General features: G+C 41.0%; 1 protein-coding gene across 1 annotated transcript in view; it reads right to left on the bottom strand.

Moving 5' to 3' along the window:
• ubl3a (ubiquitin-like 3a) overlaps window positions 1–12,059 on the bottom strand; it is a 32,273-nt gene extending 20,214 nt beyond the window's left edge. Inside the window, exon 1 of the mRNA XM_068601316.1 lies at window positions 11,274–12,059. Within this exon, the coding sequence (XP_068457417.1) occupies window positions 11,274–11,300 (27 nt within the window). The 5' untranslated portion in view covers window positions 11,301–12,059. The remainder of the gene's footprint in view (window positions 1–11,273) is intronic.
• Between the last annotated feature and the right edge of the window lie 3,434 nt (window positions 12,060–15,493).

Genomic DNA, 15,493 nt, shown 5'->3' on the forward strand with positions numbered 1-15,493 from the left:
ACATTTAGATTGCAAATTAAACGCAACTACTGTACATGTCATCTCTGAGCCTTCATGGTTAAAAACAAACATAATGGTTCTTGTGAGCCTTAAACAGTACTGCACTATGAACTGTGACTGTACCACGAACAGCCAACTGAGCTATTCTGTGCCAAGCTAAATGAAAGTCAGCCCAACTGACTGCTTGACCTGTTCCAGCCTTACTGGTGAACAAACATCCCGGCTTTCAAACCCACGAGCCCGTACAGAACGTAAGAGACAGCGAACGCTGCCATTGCGTTGGTAACTGTGTGTTTAGTCAAATGATCTTCAGCACAGAGAAGCCGCTTCACCGAAATGTGTAATTAAGCTAAACAATAGGTTCGATATCTGATGTGCTCTTTTGTGAATAATACTTCTGCTGGTTCCCGAAAGATAAAGCAATGCTTCCTCAACACAAGAAACTAAGAACAAAAAGGAGATTCAAAGGAGATGCAACCGTTCCAGAGCCAAGGTCCAATGCTTCATTAATGCTAGATCATTCAGATCACACACACACAAAACCCCTGTTGGGATCATTAGAGTGCTCCACAGCATCCAACATGCAATGACAAATTTGTGCAAGACAGCACGAAGGCCAAAAATACCCTCTATCACACACACACACACACACACACACACACACACACACACACACACACACACACACACACACACAAGTCTACGGCTGTCTTCTCTATCTTTAACTCTTTTGTGACTATTTCCCATCGACAACTCCGTTTGTGTCTGTATCAATATCTTTCAATAAAAAGGAAAAAAAGAACCAACTTACATCTCCCTATTGTTACCTCTGACATCACAACAGAGCCAAAACCTTTCCTGCCAAATGTTTTGGCACCTGTTGCTCCCAAGTTAAGATATGTAGCGGCACACATTTAATACATCGTCACATCTTGTTCAACATAAACATTAGGATCAGAAACACTTCCCAGTGTACAGCAAATAAACAAGAGTGAGTCTTTGTAAGTAAAGTCCAAGGACACAAAAAGTAGTATCTTTCTTCTGAAGTTGCTGAAAAGGATTAAAAGTGGTTGACACAAACAATAACTATAACCATATGTAAAATTTGCAGGATTATTGGCGTCTATTCACAAACCCCTGAAAGCTTAAATGTTAAAGCTGGCTCACGTTATCAGCTGAGGATTACGGCTCTAGTTTAGTTAGTGGTGCAGGTGACACACGAGCTTCTGGAGGATGAACTCTGTCAGTTTACAGCGTCGGGAGGCCGGAGGACGAGGGCTGCTGGTTCATGAAGCGCTTTTCCACATTTAGATTTGGAAATCTTGTCCTCGCGACCCATGACGCGACACGGCTCTCCTGGATGATGTAACAATCCTCTTGGTCTTAAGTTTGAATTATTCAAACTTTGATACTGAGGATTCAGGTTTTGTTTAATATTTTTGCCAAAGTAGACGGTTCTAAATACTACAATCCCCATTCATTTTAATAATTGATTCCTAATCCTGTTTTAGTCTTTTTCACCAGCAAAATACCAAACATGTTCTGGCTCCAGCTTCTCAAATATCATGATTTGTTTTCTATCAAAACACGTTTCAATATCTTTAGGTTTTGGATAATTGTGTAGACTCTGTTTTGTACTGACATTTGAAAGAATAAGCTATTATTCAATTAACCACCAAAATAAACAGAAGAATTGACTATAAACCCAATCATAAGTTGCTGCTCACATAGCTATAATAAAAAGAAAAAGGTCAAATATTCCACATTGCTTGTCAAACCGTTTACTTTTTGAAAGCATAAAGAAAATCCTCTAGGTAACAGCCTCAACAGAGTAAAGATCTGGGTTAAAGACATATATGTGAGGCCCAGAGGCCAGCCGATCCTGCTGGAACGGCCAGTCGATGAGGCTGACCTTTGGATGACTGCTCCGTCGCTAATGTCTGCCCTGTCTGGGACCCAAAGAGCCTCAACACTGCCCCTCTAATTCCCCCAGCACGCATTGTCCGTCTGACTGCGCTGGCACAGAACATTTGAATATTGGGACAGATTTAAGGGCTGATTTAGAAATGGCAGCTTGTCCCAATGTGTATCAGGAAGAGGGACAGTTTATTCTTGTTAGCTCGCGGCCCTGACGCACACACACAAACAGTCTGTGCTGGAAAAGGCGAAGCTTTAATATAAATGTCCCCTCAGCTGGAAATTGTTTCCAGTGCAGCTGAAAGGCTCCTTTTATTGAGCTAGTCAAACACCAGCCCTCCCCATCCCTGATTTCTCATTCACACACTCGCACTCTATTTCTACTCAACATTTAGACTCACAGGCAAACACAGCGTTTTTACTCGAGAGCGTTTGTTTTCCATCTATTTAAATTATATGTAGGAAAATGACAGCGTGTGGAAAGACCCCATCCTGAAACATCACTTGAATGACAATAACATGAAAACAAACGATTGTAGCAAGATGCTTGAGTTTAGCTGGTGAACAACTGAAATCTTTACAGTGTGTGCACTGAAAACACAGATCTATTCCATTCAAAACCTATTATCCAAATAGGAACGCATAACCCAGGAACTCCCTGTCTCCATTAATTAGTCACATTAGTTCACATTACTGATTGGCAAAACGTGTCTGTGAGTGGAATATTTTATGATGCACACGTGCCGCGTCACACAACTGCCTCAGATGATGTGAGAAATGCAAATGAGCAAAAGGCTAAACACACTGTTCCTTTTTGGGAGTGAGAACTTTTTAAAATGAGCATGTGTTTGGCCGCTCACTCTGCGACCCTTTCTCGACACAAGTTTCTCTTCCTCATTTCTGTTTCTCAATCGAGGCGGCACACAGCACCAGATGACTATCACTTCTTCAGTATGAGGAAGCAGTAACTCCTCTTCTCCGTTTTCTTTTGACAAAAAAGTTGTTGGCTCACTGGGTTTAACTTAGAGTCAGGAGCATAGCTAACATGGAGGACACTGAGTCATGTCTCGTTTCTGAGTTTCAGTTTGGTTTTAAGGAGCAGAGAAGTGAAGGAATAGTTATTGAAAGTCATTTACACATCAACTGCACTTTGTTTAAAGCAAAAAGACAATTGCATTTTTCTACCAAAATTATATCCCACAATTCCATCGAAGGCTTTCGGCAGCATCATATTGGAGATAAATTTGTATTTTAAACACAAACTCCAGTTTGTGTAATGGGTGTTACTCCACTGGCGAAGCTAACAGCAAACACGTCAAACAAAACTGGAGGAAGCGGTTGTGCTTCAGCTGGTTTCTTGCTGCATGCAAATGTACACATGCATAAAGAAAATATGCAGCCACAGAAACTACGGCGTACAGAATCTAGTCAGGACTTTGTCATGTTAGTGTTCGCACTCACACCCACTCTTCTGCGTCAGGCTCTGACTGAGACGCCGTGCATACCATCTGAAGAGTGTCCTTACTTTTCTTCTGTCCTGAGGTGTCCCGCTTGGACAGCAGAGAAGCACCGAATTATCAATAACTAGTTATTAGCGCTGTGCATTTGGTGCTCATTACATCACCATCCCTGCTTCTGGGAAATTTATGTTCAAGGGCATGAGGACGTGCAGCATACAACAATTGCCTATTCACTGTGAAGAGAGATCAGGACCAGAATCAATGAGGAGACCAGAAGAATCTCTTGAACCAGGACCTCAGAAGCCCCAAAAACAGTGGAGTAGTTCAAGACATTCCTCAGCCTGAGCAAAGCCATACCTGCCAACACTGACTGCTGAAAAGAGGGGGATTTTCCAGCAGAATAAGCCCTTATCCCAACACACACACACACACACACACACACACACACACACACACACACACACTGACTTTTCTTCTTAGAAACCCTCGGAGTTACTCACAGAACTATTCAGTCTTCTCGCTGGGCGGATCAGAAATAGAAACCAACAACAAAGGAGATAGGGTCGCTCGTGGGTGAAATCTAATAGGTATAGCTTCATCCTAAAGATATAATTTTGGTGGTTAATATAGTTTGCTTTGTGAAATGTTGCTCTAGTTGGGGTAGGAGTCTCTGGGCAGCTCACAATTCTATTCTGATTCAGAGGATAAAACGATTATCGGTTTATCTTGACGCATCAAAATGTTTTATTAAAAAAACAGATGTATTAACTTTATTTATCTTCTATATATTCACAAGAAGAGATGCATTCACTGTCATCTTCAAGCATTGCAAAGACAACCAACAAGTAAAGACATTAAATTGGGCCTGTAGCAACATCCTTGTAGTAAAAACACAGAATGCACCAAGAGACATTTGACATAACAAGCTGCCCTTATTCACAAACTAATATAATAGACTTCTCTTCAAAAAAATCCCAAAGCTCTGATTCTGAATGACTGTGGAGGGGCACAAATCCTTGGCATGCTCTCTCAGAGTTGGGTGGAAGAAAAAGTGAAATGCTTCCATCGTTTGGCTTTTACGCCAGGGTGTGTGAGATTAACTGGTTTTTAATTTACTGAGGTAGATGAGTCGTAGGAGTGGCCATTCAGGACTCATGTAGTCTAACCAGGAAATAAACATGTCCGTCCCTAAGACATGACTGTTAACTCATTTTGTAACTAAAGGGACAGAAATGAAATGAATATTATTATCCTTAATTTGCTCATGTCCAAGTTTTGTTATTCTGAATCTTGCACAATTAGCACTTTTTGACATTCTCTTCACTTCGTGGCTTGGTGGTAGTTTAAAGGCACCAAAGGTTCACGGGTCAGACACGATCAGGACCGTGTTCTTATTCGTCAAACAACAAATTAGATTTTCATAATGAAGATGGATAATATTTTGTGGTAATTCTGTCAAGACCTAAATGTTTTAAAAGACACCTTAACCACTGTGTGTAGCTAGGGCTGGGCGGTATGGCCAAAGAATTCATATCACAGTATTTTGTAAAATTCTGGCGGTTTTACGGTATATAATGGTATTTTTTCAGAGTAAACACATTTATTTATTGACACCAAAGAGGGCCACCTGCCAACTCAACAGCTGCTCACCACACACAGCTGTTCATGCAGTGTGTCTTCCAGTTTGTCTCTTCCTGTTTTTTTTCACCTACATTCCCCTGGGTCCTAAGTCCCTGCAGTTCAGCTTCTTGTCATCTTCTATGTACCAACGCACATTTACAACAAATACCACACAGTTCTCGGTGTTGCATATGTGTCTAGTTGTATTGGGGCATCTCTGATCTCTCGTTGTGTCTCCTGCATCGCTATTTTCCGTTTTTTAATGTAGCAACAGAGTTTCTTTTTTGTTGTGACAGTGGGCGAGCTGTACCCAGCATGCAGTTCGGCAATGTAATTCTATAAATGTACAATTATCCGTGTTACAAATTTTTTACAACAAAATGTGGTTTTTAACCCTGTTAAAGAGCGCTAGTTGTGGGTTATTAATTGTTGTTATAAAGTTATAACCATGGCACATTAGACAAGTAGTGCCCTCAGCAGTGAGCAATATATTTTGCGGCCTGCTGAAGAGCAACAACAGTTGTTACTGTTATGACGGTATATGAAAAACTCGTACTGTATGGAAGTGGTTGAACTGGTATACCGCCCAGGCCTAATAGTAGCCTTGCAATATATTAATACAACTACAATATATTCTAGCTCTGACACCAGCTGCCTTTTTTTCTTGCATCATCAGACGCACCAATCAAAATACGTAGTTGCAGAGGAAACACGCCCCTATGGTGAGCTATGTGCAGTAACGTTACTGTGACAGAAGGAAACACAGCAATGGTGAGTAGTAGTGATCTATTTACTAATGAGAATCTTACACGATTAGTACTTTGCTAAGTGACTTTGTTTACGTTTATGGGCAGAACAGTAAAAGTGACCATGTTAGGCTTGTTGGACCACGTTAGGCCCCATTGGGGAAAACATGCATCTACAGCATATTATCATGAATAAGTGATCTGCGACATGAAAGATGGAAATAGCCACAGCAGGAGTGTTGACAGGTATGTACAGTAGTAGTCATTATTCATAGAAGACATCATATGGATGCACATGCACAGACATATGCCACACTTAAGAATACACAAACACATACAATGCTAATGAACAGTTACATAAGTGACCAATGGATGAGAGGTTCTCAATAGGACTTCCTGTTGGTGTTGCAGACCTGCATCAATACAATTGAATTGATGCTACAAAAATGCTAATGCTTGTTGATACCAGCAACTGTTAATACAAATATTAAATGTGAATTAGTATTTACTAACTCAGTTTACAGAAATACCATTAACAACCAAGCATTTACGTCATTTGTTTTAAGCAGAATAAATGGTTTAGCTGCATCATTACACAATCTGTCAGCATTTCAACTCTGAGTCATCAGTTTCCTGATATGCTTGAAATTAATGCAAAATCCAGCACAATCACACATCTTCAAAACTGCTGTCAGAACTTTCCATTGCGCTCCGAGGCCGACATGTGACAATGTCAGAGTCGATACATCAAGCCCTGCACACAGGCAGGGTGATGTAATCCGGATCTGTGACTCAGACTTGCGACACATGGCGTCTGCAACTGCACACATATTCCCTGACATGCTTCATCCAAAAGTCACGATTCAATAGTGTTCTTTCTCCCACTGAGTGTGTCAATCAAACCCCCGTTAGACGCTCCTGCCCGAGGCTGAAAAGCCGCCTGCCGACCTCTCTCCATCTCTAGCTACGCAATGTCATAAGTGCTGAGCTAAGCTGGAGTTGGGAAGAGAGACAGGGGGTGCTGTTTTCAGCAGCAAGGATTCCCCCTCATTATTCTTTTATACGCGACCGACACACTGCTGACCTCCGACCCTAACCTTTCACTCCTTTGTGTGTATGTGTGTGTGTGTGTGTGTGTGTTTGTGGGTGTGTCCCCAAGGGGGCTATCTGACAATGTAGGAATGAACTATAGACTGCTTTCACAGCACCATCATTATAATTAGCCACACACAGAGTAGCAGAAGTAGCTTTTAGCAACATACTGGTAAAATAACACCAAAAATACACTATTCTGAGTGGATGTTTCCTTTTTAAATAGAAATGTTGATACATTATAGTAGCATTGTTGGTCATAGCTTCTCTAATGGGAATTATTGTTTCTTTTTGCCTTTTACAAAACTAAAAGGAATATCTTGGGTTTTGCACTGTTTTGCATTTGTCAGCTAAAACAAGACATTTAAACATCGTCTTGAGGTAGGTTTTGTTGTACTAATATTATTAAGAATGTTTCCATCAATAAACACCAGCGGCATTTCCCGACAGTAACAGTTGACCCCGTAGACCTTGTGTGGTGCAGGAGCTGCTTGACTAAATTAATGAGTGATGGGGTGAAGCGATCAATCGTTTGGGATGATTTGGTTCCTTCTCAGTGAAGAGTTTATGATCCAACACACTTGTCAATGAGACCTGATGGTGTGCAAAAAGATTTAAATACAATTTCACCTGACATTTGAAGGGTTAATTCACTCATTCTGCCGTCCCTCATGGTCTGGGTGAGTATTAGGGCTGTGATTGCCACCGCCAACACAGATTAACACATACTCACCACTGCACAAATGACAGGGTGTTCGCAGACTGTGCCTGAGTGTGTGTGTTCGTGTGTGTGTGTGTGTGTGTGTGTGTGTGTGTGTGTGTGTGTGTGTGTGCGTACGAGTGTGGAAACAGTGTGTATTTCTTCATATCATATCAGTATTAGAGTGTGCATGTACAACTTACGTAAACACTTAAAACAGCAGAAGTCATGTTGTTACCACTTTGGGCTTTGGCTTCATTAATGGTTCAGTTATTAACTTGTGTTTTAAACATCAGTTATAAGAAATAGTTGTGACATGTTCTTATGTGGAAATATGAATGTAGAAAACATGTCGTAAGTTTTCAAAGTCCAAAGAGAGATCTTTAAATAGCTTGTTTTGTCGAGAAATACAAATACATTCAGTGCATTATTATTTGAGAAGCTGGAAACCATTTATTCTGTGAAAAAATACTTTGAAATAGTTGCAAGTAATCAATTAATTGATTGGACTAACAACTATTGTGTTGTTCATTCTGTATACATCTATTGTACGTCTGTCCATGCCAGGAGAGGGATCCTCCTCTGTTGCTCTCCCAAAAGTTTCTTCTCTCCCTGTCAAAGGTTTTTGGGGGTAGTTTTACCTGAACCAATGTGAGGTCCCGGGACAAAGAACGTTGCATGATTGTAAAGCTCTTCGAGGCAAATTTGTAAAAATCTAAACAGCCGTCAATTGGTAATTTTCCTGAAATTGGACATTTGGCAGGGATTTCAAGATCTAAAACCAGCCTCTCCCAAAATGTCTACTTATTATTGTACTATAACAAGTATTAGTAACTAACTTCTCGTCTCGTCTGCTGCGCTGGAACATATCGAGAGCACGAATGTTTGAAATTCACTCTCTGCTCCGCGGGACCCTCAAGTCTTTTTCTGGAGTGTTTTTATTCGCCGGGTCTTATCTGAACAGAGGTGCTTTCTTCTTCTCCTGCTTCTGTACTGCTCTCTTGTCAGCTCGCCGTTGCACATATAGCTGCAGTGCACCCCGGCCCAGCCCTTCCACATGCTCACACGGGCATCCAGACTTCACATCAAAGCGTCCCACTGTTGCCATGGGAACCATTTCAGCCCTGTCAGCACTTCTGTGGTCCACCCGGAGCGAGGCAATTAGCCCCCTCCCCATCCTTCACTCTTCCTGTCCCTCCACCCCGCCTCCTTTTCAAGACAGGAAAAAAAAAATCGTCCATTCTCAAGAGACATGACTATTCCTTCTCTTTTTTCTTTCTCTCAGATTCATTCACCCACAATGTTTGGCACCGGCAATCTCCTCTCCTCCCACTCTCGCTCCCACTCCACACAGCCTTATAAGTGTGTCTATGTGTGTGTGTACACACTTGCTCATTCCCCAGACTGAGTGAGAGTTGATGGGGAAAACGAAGAGTGTATCTGCTGCTGATTTCCAGAACATAGTATGAGTTAAATGCATATTTCCTCAGGGAAGGAACGAGTTTGATGTATAGATTGAGCGAAGCTACAAACGGAAGCTACGCTTTGAAGATTTTCACTGGCAGTAATCCTGAAAGGTCTTCCTTGTGTTCAGAGTTTGACCTTTATGTTTCTTCTGCAGGCATGTTAACAACATGAGCCTGAAGACAGCATCTCTGGCAGGAATATTAAAAAAACATGTGAAACAATGCTTGGGAGTTGGCAGTTGGAAATATTAGTACTTTACCGTTGAACTTTATGCCCGGTACCGGCGATAAATGATGCGATAATAATGTGATACTATCACCCACAGGGATATTCTCACAGCAAAAGTCTGAGCTATAAACCAGCTGGCAGGGAATCAGTGTGTTGCTTAAAGACACTTCAGCAGCGTGGCTGGAGGCGTCTATCAAAGTTGTTTGAATGATAATCGTATAATACACAAGAAAATCACCATAAGGACCATAAACTGACCCATAACACTGTGACTAAAGGTCATAATACAAAGCCTCACACAGATAGGGGCGCTGCAAAAGCCCTTTTATAAAGTTTGTTTTTTTTATTTAGCTACCAGTCATAAGAATTCAGGGGATGAATGATTTAACTCATGATTACGTCCACAGACATTCTTTGTGATGTGCTGCTCTGGGCCACATACTGTAGAAGTAGAGGCCGGCTCACCTTTAACTTCCACACAGCATTATCCCAACAACATAATGGACCTGCTGTTCAGGGGATCATCGACTTGGACGCAGGAGTACAGGCACAGCTGGGGTAGCTGATCTCTGCGTGGAGGGCCACATTACGTGGTTTATCCTTTCTATACATAGACCTGGAATTATTCTTAGAGCACACTAGCGGCAAAGATGACAGACAGAGGGGAAAGATCACGTCTAAGACTGGGTGAGCCAAATTCAACTCATTTTACACGCCTTTAAATTGGTGGAATAGCTTATCCGCGAGTTGCTGACATAAATCTGTATGATGAGAGCTCATAACACACACCAGCCAGTAAGCTAAAATGCGTTATAAAAGGATATTGTCCAGAGAGGGTGGGGGCGGGGGGAGTAAGCTGATAAAGTCACCTGATGGTGACCGCAGACTTAAAGTCATAGTTTAGCCTCCTTTAAAAGCACCACTACATCAGTGGGTGTGACATAATGGGGTTGTAGTAAGCAATGCAATTACCAGGCATGTGCACTTCAGACCAGCAGAAGAGCAGCTCGCCTTCTGCTCAACGGCTTTCCTGCCTTTCTGTGATGCTGGAAGTTCACTAAAGTGTCGTAATCCACCGCAGTGAGCATCAGGGCACAAACTCTATTTGTATTGCTGGTATTATTGTCCATTAGTCTTCCAATTACTCAGTTTGTCCATATGTTATTTAGAAATACTGACAGACGCCCATCACAAATGTCCAAAAGCTCATGTTGAGATCTTCAAAGTGTTTGTTTTGCTGACCAACAGTCTGAAATAAAATGTGTTCAATATACAGTTCATAAAGAACAGAGAAATCAGCAAATCCTCACATTTCCAAAGCTAATGCATGCTTGACAAATGGATACTCAGTGGTCAATACTGGCCATAAATGTCCCCATTCAACTTATTATTATATAATATCACTGTGTCACCTCTAATAACCACTAAGTCTGCATTCATTTAGTCAGACTTCCATCAACATCCTGGTGCAATTCAGAGGAAACATTCAAATCTCACCGGGAATGAAATGTCTGGTGTTAAAGTGATGTGACACTCAGATATTAATGTAGACTTGGTGTTCACCAATAGATTACAGAACATAAAGAGATTCATACTGGAGGGAAATCAATGGGATTCAATTGCTACCTGGAACTACAGGAAAAACCTGCCATACATACATACTATACACAAACATACAGCCATACATATATTAAAATGTATGTGCCACAAAGTATAAAAGGCATACACAACTTTAAGTTAAGGAGATAACTTGCGAACATTGATAATAATAATAATAATAATAATAATAATAATAATAATAATAATAATAATAACAATAATAATAAAGTTGAACTGTGAGTTTCCTTTCTATGTTTTCACTGTAGATCCACAAACCCTTGAAACCCACTACAATGTTATTTATAATTTATAATCAAAATGTCATACTGGCTCGAGACAGCGATGTTCTCCAATGAAACTAAACCCAGAAGCAGCTTGAAGAACACGCTCGACCCCCTGCAGGAAATGCATGGATGTAAATGGTTGCGGGTGAAATTCTCTCACCATGTCCGCCGGGGTGCTGCTCGTCATCGTGAAGGTTCTCCGGATCCTCGGAGGGGTTCTCACACAGTCAACACAGGAACCAAGGAGCCAAAGATCTCAAACAAACGTCGTTGTTGGGGCTTCGGAGCAGGAAGCAGCCACACAACGTAATCCCGGTGACTCGCTGTCTCTCTCTCTCTCTCTCTCTCTCTCTCTCTCTCTCTCTCTCTCTCTCTCTTTCTCTCTCTCTCTCTCTCTCTCTCTCTCTCTCTCTCTGTCTCTGTCTCTCTCTCTCTCTCTCTCTCTCTCTCTCTCCACAGGCGCAGAAGTGAGGGAGCCGGGGATGTGTCGCGACGCTTCTTCCTCTCTATTGCGCAACCATTCCGTGGATCATTCCCCACACTAATTGGGACATTGGCAGGTGAGGTTAATGTTAGCGGGACACGCTGTCGACCCCGAGGGCCTCCTCCGACCCTGCACACATCAAGAGTATCCTGCTTTAGAAAAAGGTGCCTACGCCATGCGAAAAAAACCAACACTGCTGGCACATCCGGACACGGATCTTTTTTTCTCTCTCTCTCTCTTGGTGAAAAAGATCAAAAAATATCCGCAAGGTTAGCGGTGGCCGTCCTCTGGTGAACTTCAACACGTCCGCAGGTTGGTACAGGAGACGCGTCACGCGGCGAGATCCGTCGGTCCTTTCCTTGAAAAACGGGAGTTTCTTGTGATTGTTGTGGACCAAATGTTACAGACTGCGTTGCTGTACCTCTACGACCCGTTCAGCTGTCAGCCTGCCTCTCCAAACTAACGTCGACGCAGCAATGGAAGCACACATGGGACTTCCGGGTTTCCATTCATAAAATAAAACTGCTTTCATCTTTCTTGTGCAGTGTGCCCTTTTTTTTTTTTTTTTTTACTTGCGGGTGATTATATTACTTTATTTAAAGGAACATAAGGAAAGAAAAGGCACGTATAGCAAAAACAATGGAGTACAAGTTGCAGTGCAGTTTAAGAAATAATATGCAGTAGTGAGATGCAGAAATTGATTATTATCCTTGAATCTGGTTCAATTACAGGCAGCAGCAAACATAAAAGTCTTCCATCTGGATGTAAAGGAGCTGAGGGTCTCTGCAGACCTGCAGCGCTCAGGAACCTTGTTCCAGATATGTGGAGGAGAAAAGCTGAATGCTGCTTCTCCGTGTTTAGTTCTGACTCTTGGAACAGAAAGTAGACCAGTCCAAGAAGACCTGAGGTTTATAATGCAACAGCAGATCACGAATGTGTTGAGGCCCGAACACATTCAGTGCTTTATAAACCAGCGGCAGGATTTTAAAGTAAATTCTTTGTTGGACAGGAAGCCAGTGCAAAATTACAGACACTGCATACTGACTACTAGTGCAAAAAGCAGGAAAGAGCAAAGAAGAAATAGAATAAGCCTATAGAATACAAAATAACTGGGAGGTATGAAAGAAGTACGTAGTGTGAACAGTGTGATATGAATATGCAAAGATAGATTAGCTTTACAGTATGGGCAATGTGAAGTCCAGCTGTTGCAGGAGGCAAACAATGATGATATAATTAAAATTATGTAGTTACAAGTTATGGCAATGGCAAGATACAGAATAAGGTATAATATGATACAGTGTTCATCCGAATATATATAAAGAATGTTACTTCTTTTTTCTGCATGTATGTACATAAACATACAAAGGGACTCTATGTAGATGTTTGGCTCCCATGTGACAGCCTAACAGTGGTGGAGGAAGTATGCAGATCATTTGTTTGGATTAAAGAAGAGACACCTCTCTATGAATAAACCGGTTTGCTCACCTTCACTCTTATAATCCTCTTCTTTCCTGCAGGCCTCAGTCGTGTGGCGACTGCAGCGCAACCCTGTGTGCACCTCACAACACAGAGGTATGCAGGTTTTCACACTCCCTGACAATTCAATATTTGGTTGTAACTTTAATTAAATTATTTTTGTTGAATAAATTACTTTTTTTTAACCATTGACATGTGAGTTTGCATGTTTGTCATGGCTCAAGAGCAAGGTTGGGATAACATTCAAAGTAAAAGTCCTAAACCAAAATTGTAATTACATTAGTATAGGTATAGAAATAAAGCATAACAAGTTTAGGCGTGCATCGTCGTCCTGTCAGTGTCACATTATCATATTATGTGATCATTATTATTGATGTATTAACATGACAGCTGTATTTAATATTGGAGATGGTCATGGTGGACTTAACAACTACCCCTAACATAAAGACATAATACATTTTAAAAATGGAAAAAAATCCCTTATCAAAAATCTACAATACACTTTTGATAGATCATTGTGTATTGGATGTATTTAGATGTTTCGGCAATAAGACTTTACAACAAGTCAACTCTTGTTAGATCCTCTGTGGATTAATTATCACTGTACATGTTTATGTTAATTTACACTACACATACATACTTTGCATTTCGCACTTCCCATTTTGCATGATTGCTTAATAAATACTCTGCAGCTGTACACATATTTCATTCCAGTTATTTTTTTAGTTATTTATTCCAGTTTGTATTGTATTATATTTTATTTGTGGATATATATATTGTGTGATTATTTTTTGTCGATTTTGTCGATTAATAAAGTATATATCTATCTATGTTTTATTTTGAAGTCAGACTTACTTTGTTTCCGGGTTTAGTGTTTCTCAACGTGCTGCTTGATGCAGCCCCTTTAAGAACATGGCGGCAGTCCCCACATGGGTGGTTGAACAGGAAAGAGTGTGCTGTAAATAGTGGGTGCATGAGTGGGAGAGAGCGCTGCTTATGGAGGAATGACTGCACACACACAAACACACACACACACACACACACACACACACACACACACACACACACCCTTCAGAAACAAACATGGAGAAGGTTTTTAGTTCTTGTAAAAAGAGGCTCAGAGAGGTGAAAGGGGAGGGATAATCGATTCCTTTCTGAAAAAATAAGAAATCTGTTCTTAAAGTTTATATGCTAGAACTGGTCCAAACACAAGACTGCATCAGTAAGTGTCTTTTTTATGGTTGTAGAAAAGTCATAATCAAGGCTTTTCTAACAATTAGCGACATGATACTTTATAAATCGCTGAGGAAAAAACTCTAAAACTGCCTGTCACCTGTGGAAAGGTTAAAGATCATGCTCAGCTGCAGAACCGCACTGCGAGATCTGGATTTAATACCCATCAACTTGAGTCTTCTGGGATTCACAGTCACTCTTACAATGGACTGTTTACAGTTTTATCTACAGTCATTCTGGTGACAGTTGGTCCATTGGAAGTGATCTTGTATACTTGAAGGTGTATACAAGGGGAAGAGGCTGTTCACCCCTGTGTAATAACTTCATCAATAAATAAGAAAATCAGTATTCAGGATTACATGTGCTGCCATGGAAGGGGAAGAATCCCTGAGAGACTTTTAAAGTAAATAACTTGGATATGTAACCTATATTATTTCATACAATATAGTAAATATTAAATGACTGAAGACAGTATTCAGTAAGCATTATCATAAAGAGCGCAAACAAGGCATGCCAGTTTCATAATATTAGTGCAATAAGGTTGTGATGTTATTTATATCATGCATCTAATACATGTAATATAATATCCTGTCCTTGGTGAAGTGCTCCGCCTGGTGTGTGTGTGTGTGTGTGTGTGTGTGTGTGTGTGTGTGTGTGTGTGTGTGTGTGTGTGTGTGTGTGTGTGTGTGTGTGTGTGTGGGCTCGGTTTCCGTCAGAGGTCGAGATGTGTATCGGCAGCAGGTCTGTCCTCTCTCTGGTGGACTGAGTGAAATCCATTGTGGCATCAGGAGTGGCTTTTCTCTGAGATCTGCAGGATTAACTACCTAATCTCCCCACCATAAAGGGAGAGTGGATAGGGGGTAGTGAGTCTGACACACACTCTCACAAACACGCAAAAGCATATGTTTACGGCACAAACACACCCGAGGTGTGAATCGCTCTGAAGGTGTGAATCAAAATTAAGGCCACGTGGTTTTTGTCTCGTATCAAGTAGGGCAGCAACACATGATTATTGTCATTATTAATTTATCTCTTGATTATTTTGTAATCGAAATGGTTATGTCAGAATCAGAATCAGAAACCGTTTATTTACCAGGAATGTTTACACAAACAAGTAATTTTTCTTGGCAGAAGATACATTAGACGAGACAATCAACAATCAACGACAACAATTTAAGGCAAAACAT

This window comes from Clinocottus analis, unplaced genomic scaffold (assembly GCF_023055335.1).
Source record: "Clinocottus analis isolate CAN_PGR_092001 unplaced genomic scaffold, fCliAna1.0.p SCAF_5, whole genome shotgun sequence".
Lineage (NCBI taxonomy): Eukaryota > Metazoa > Chordata > Actinopteri > Perciformes > Cottidae > Clinocottus > Clinocottus analis.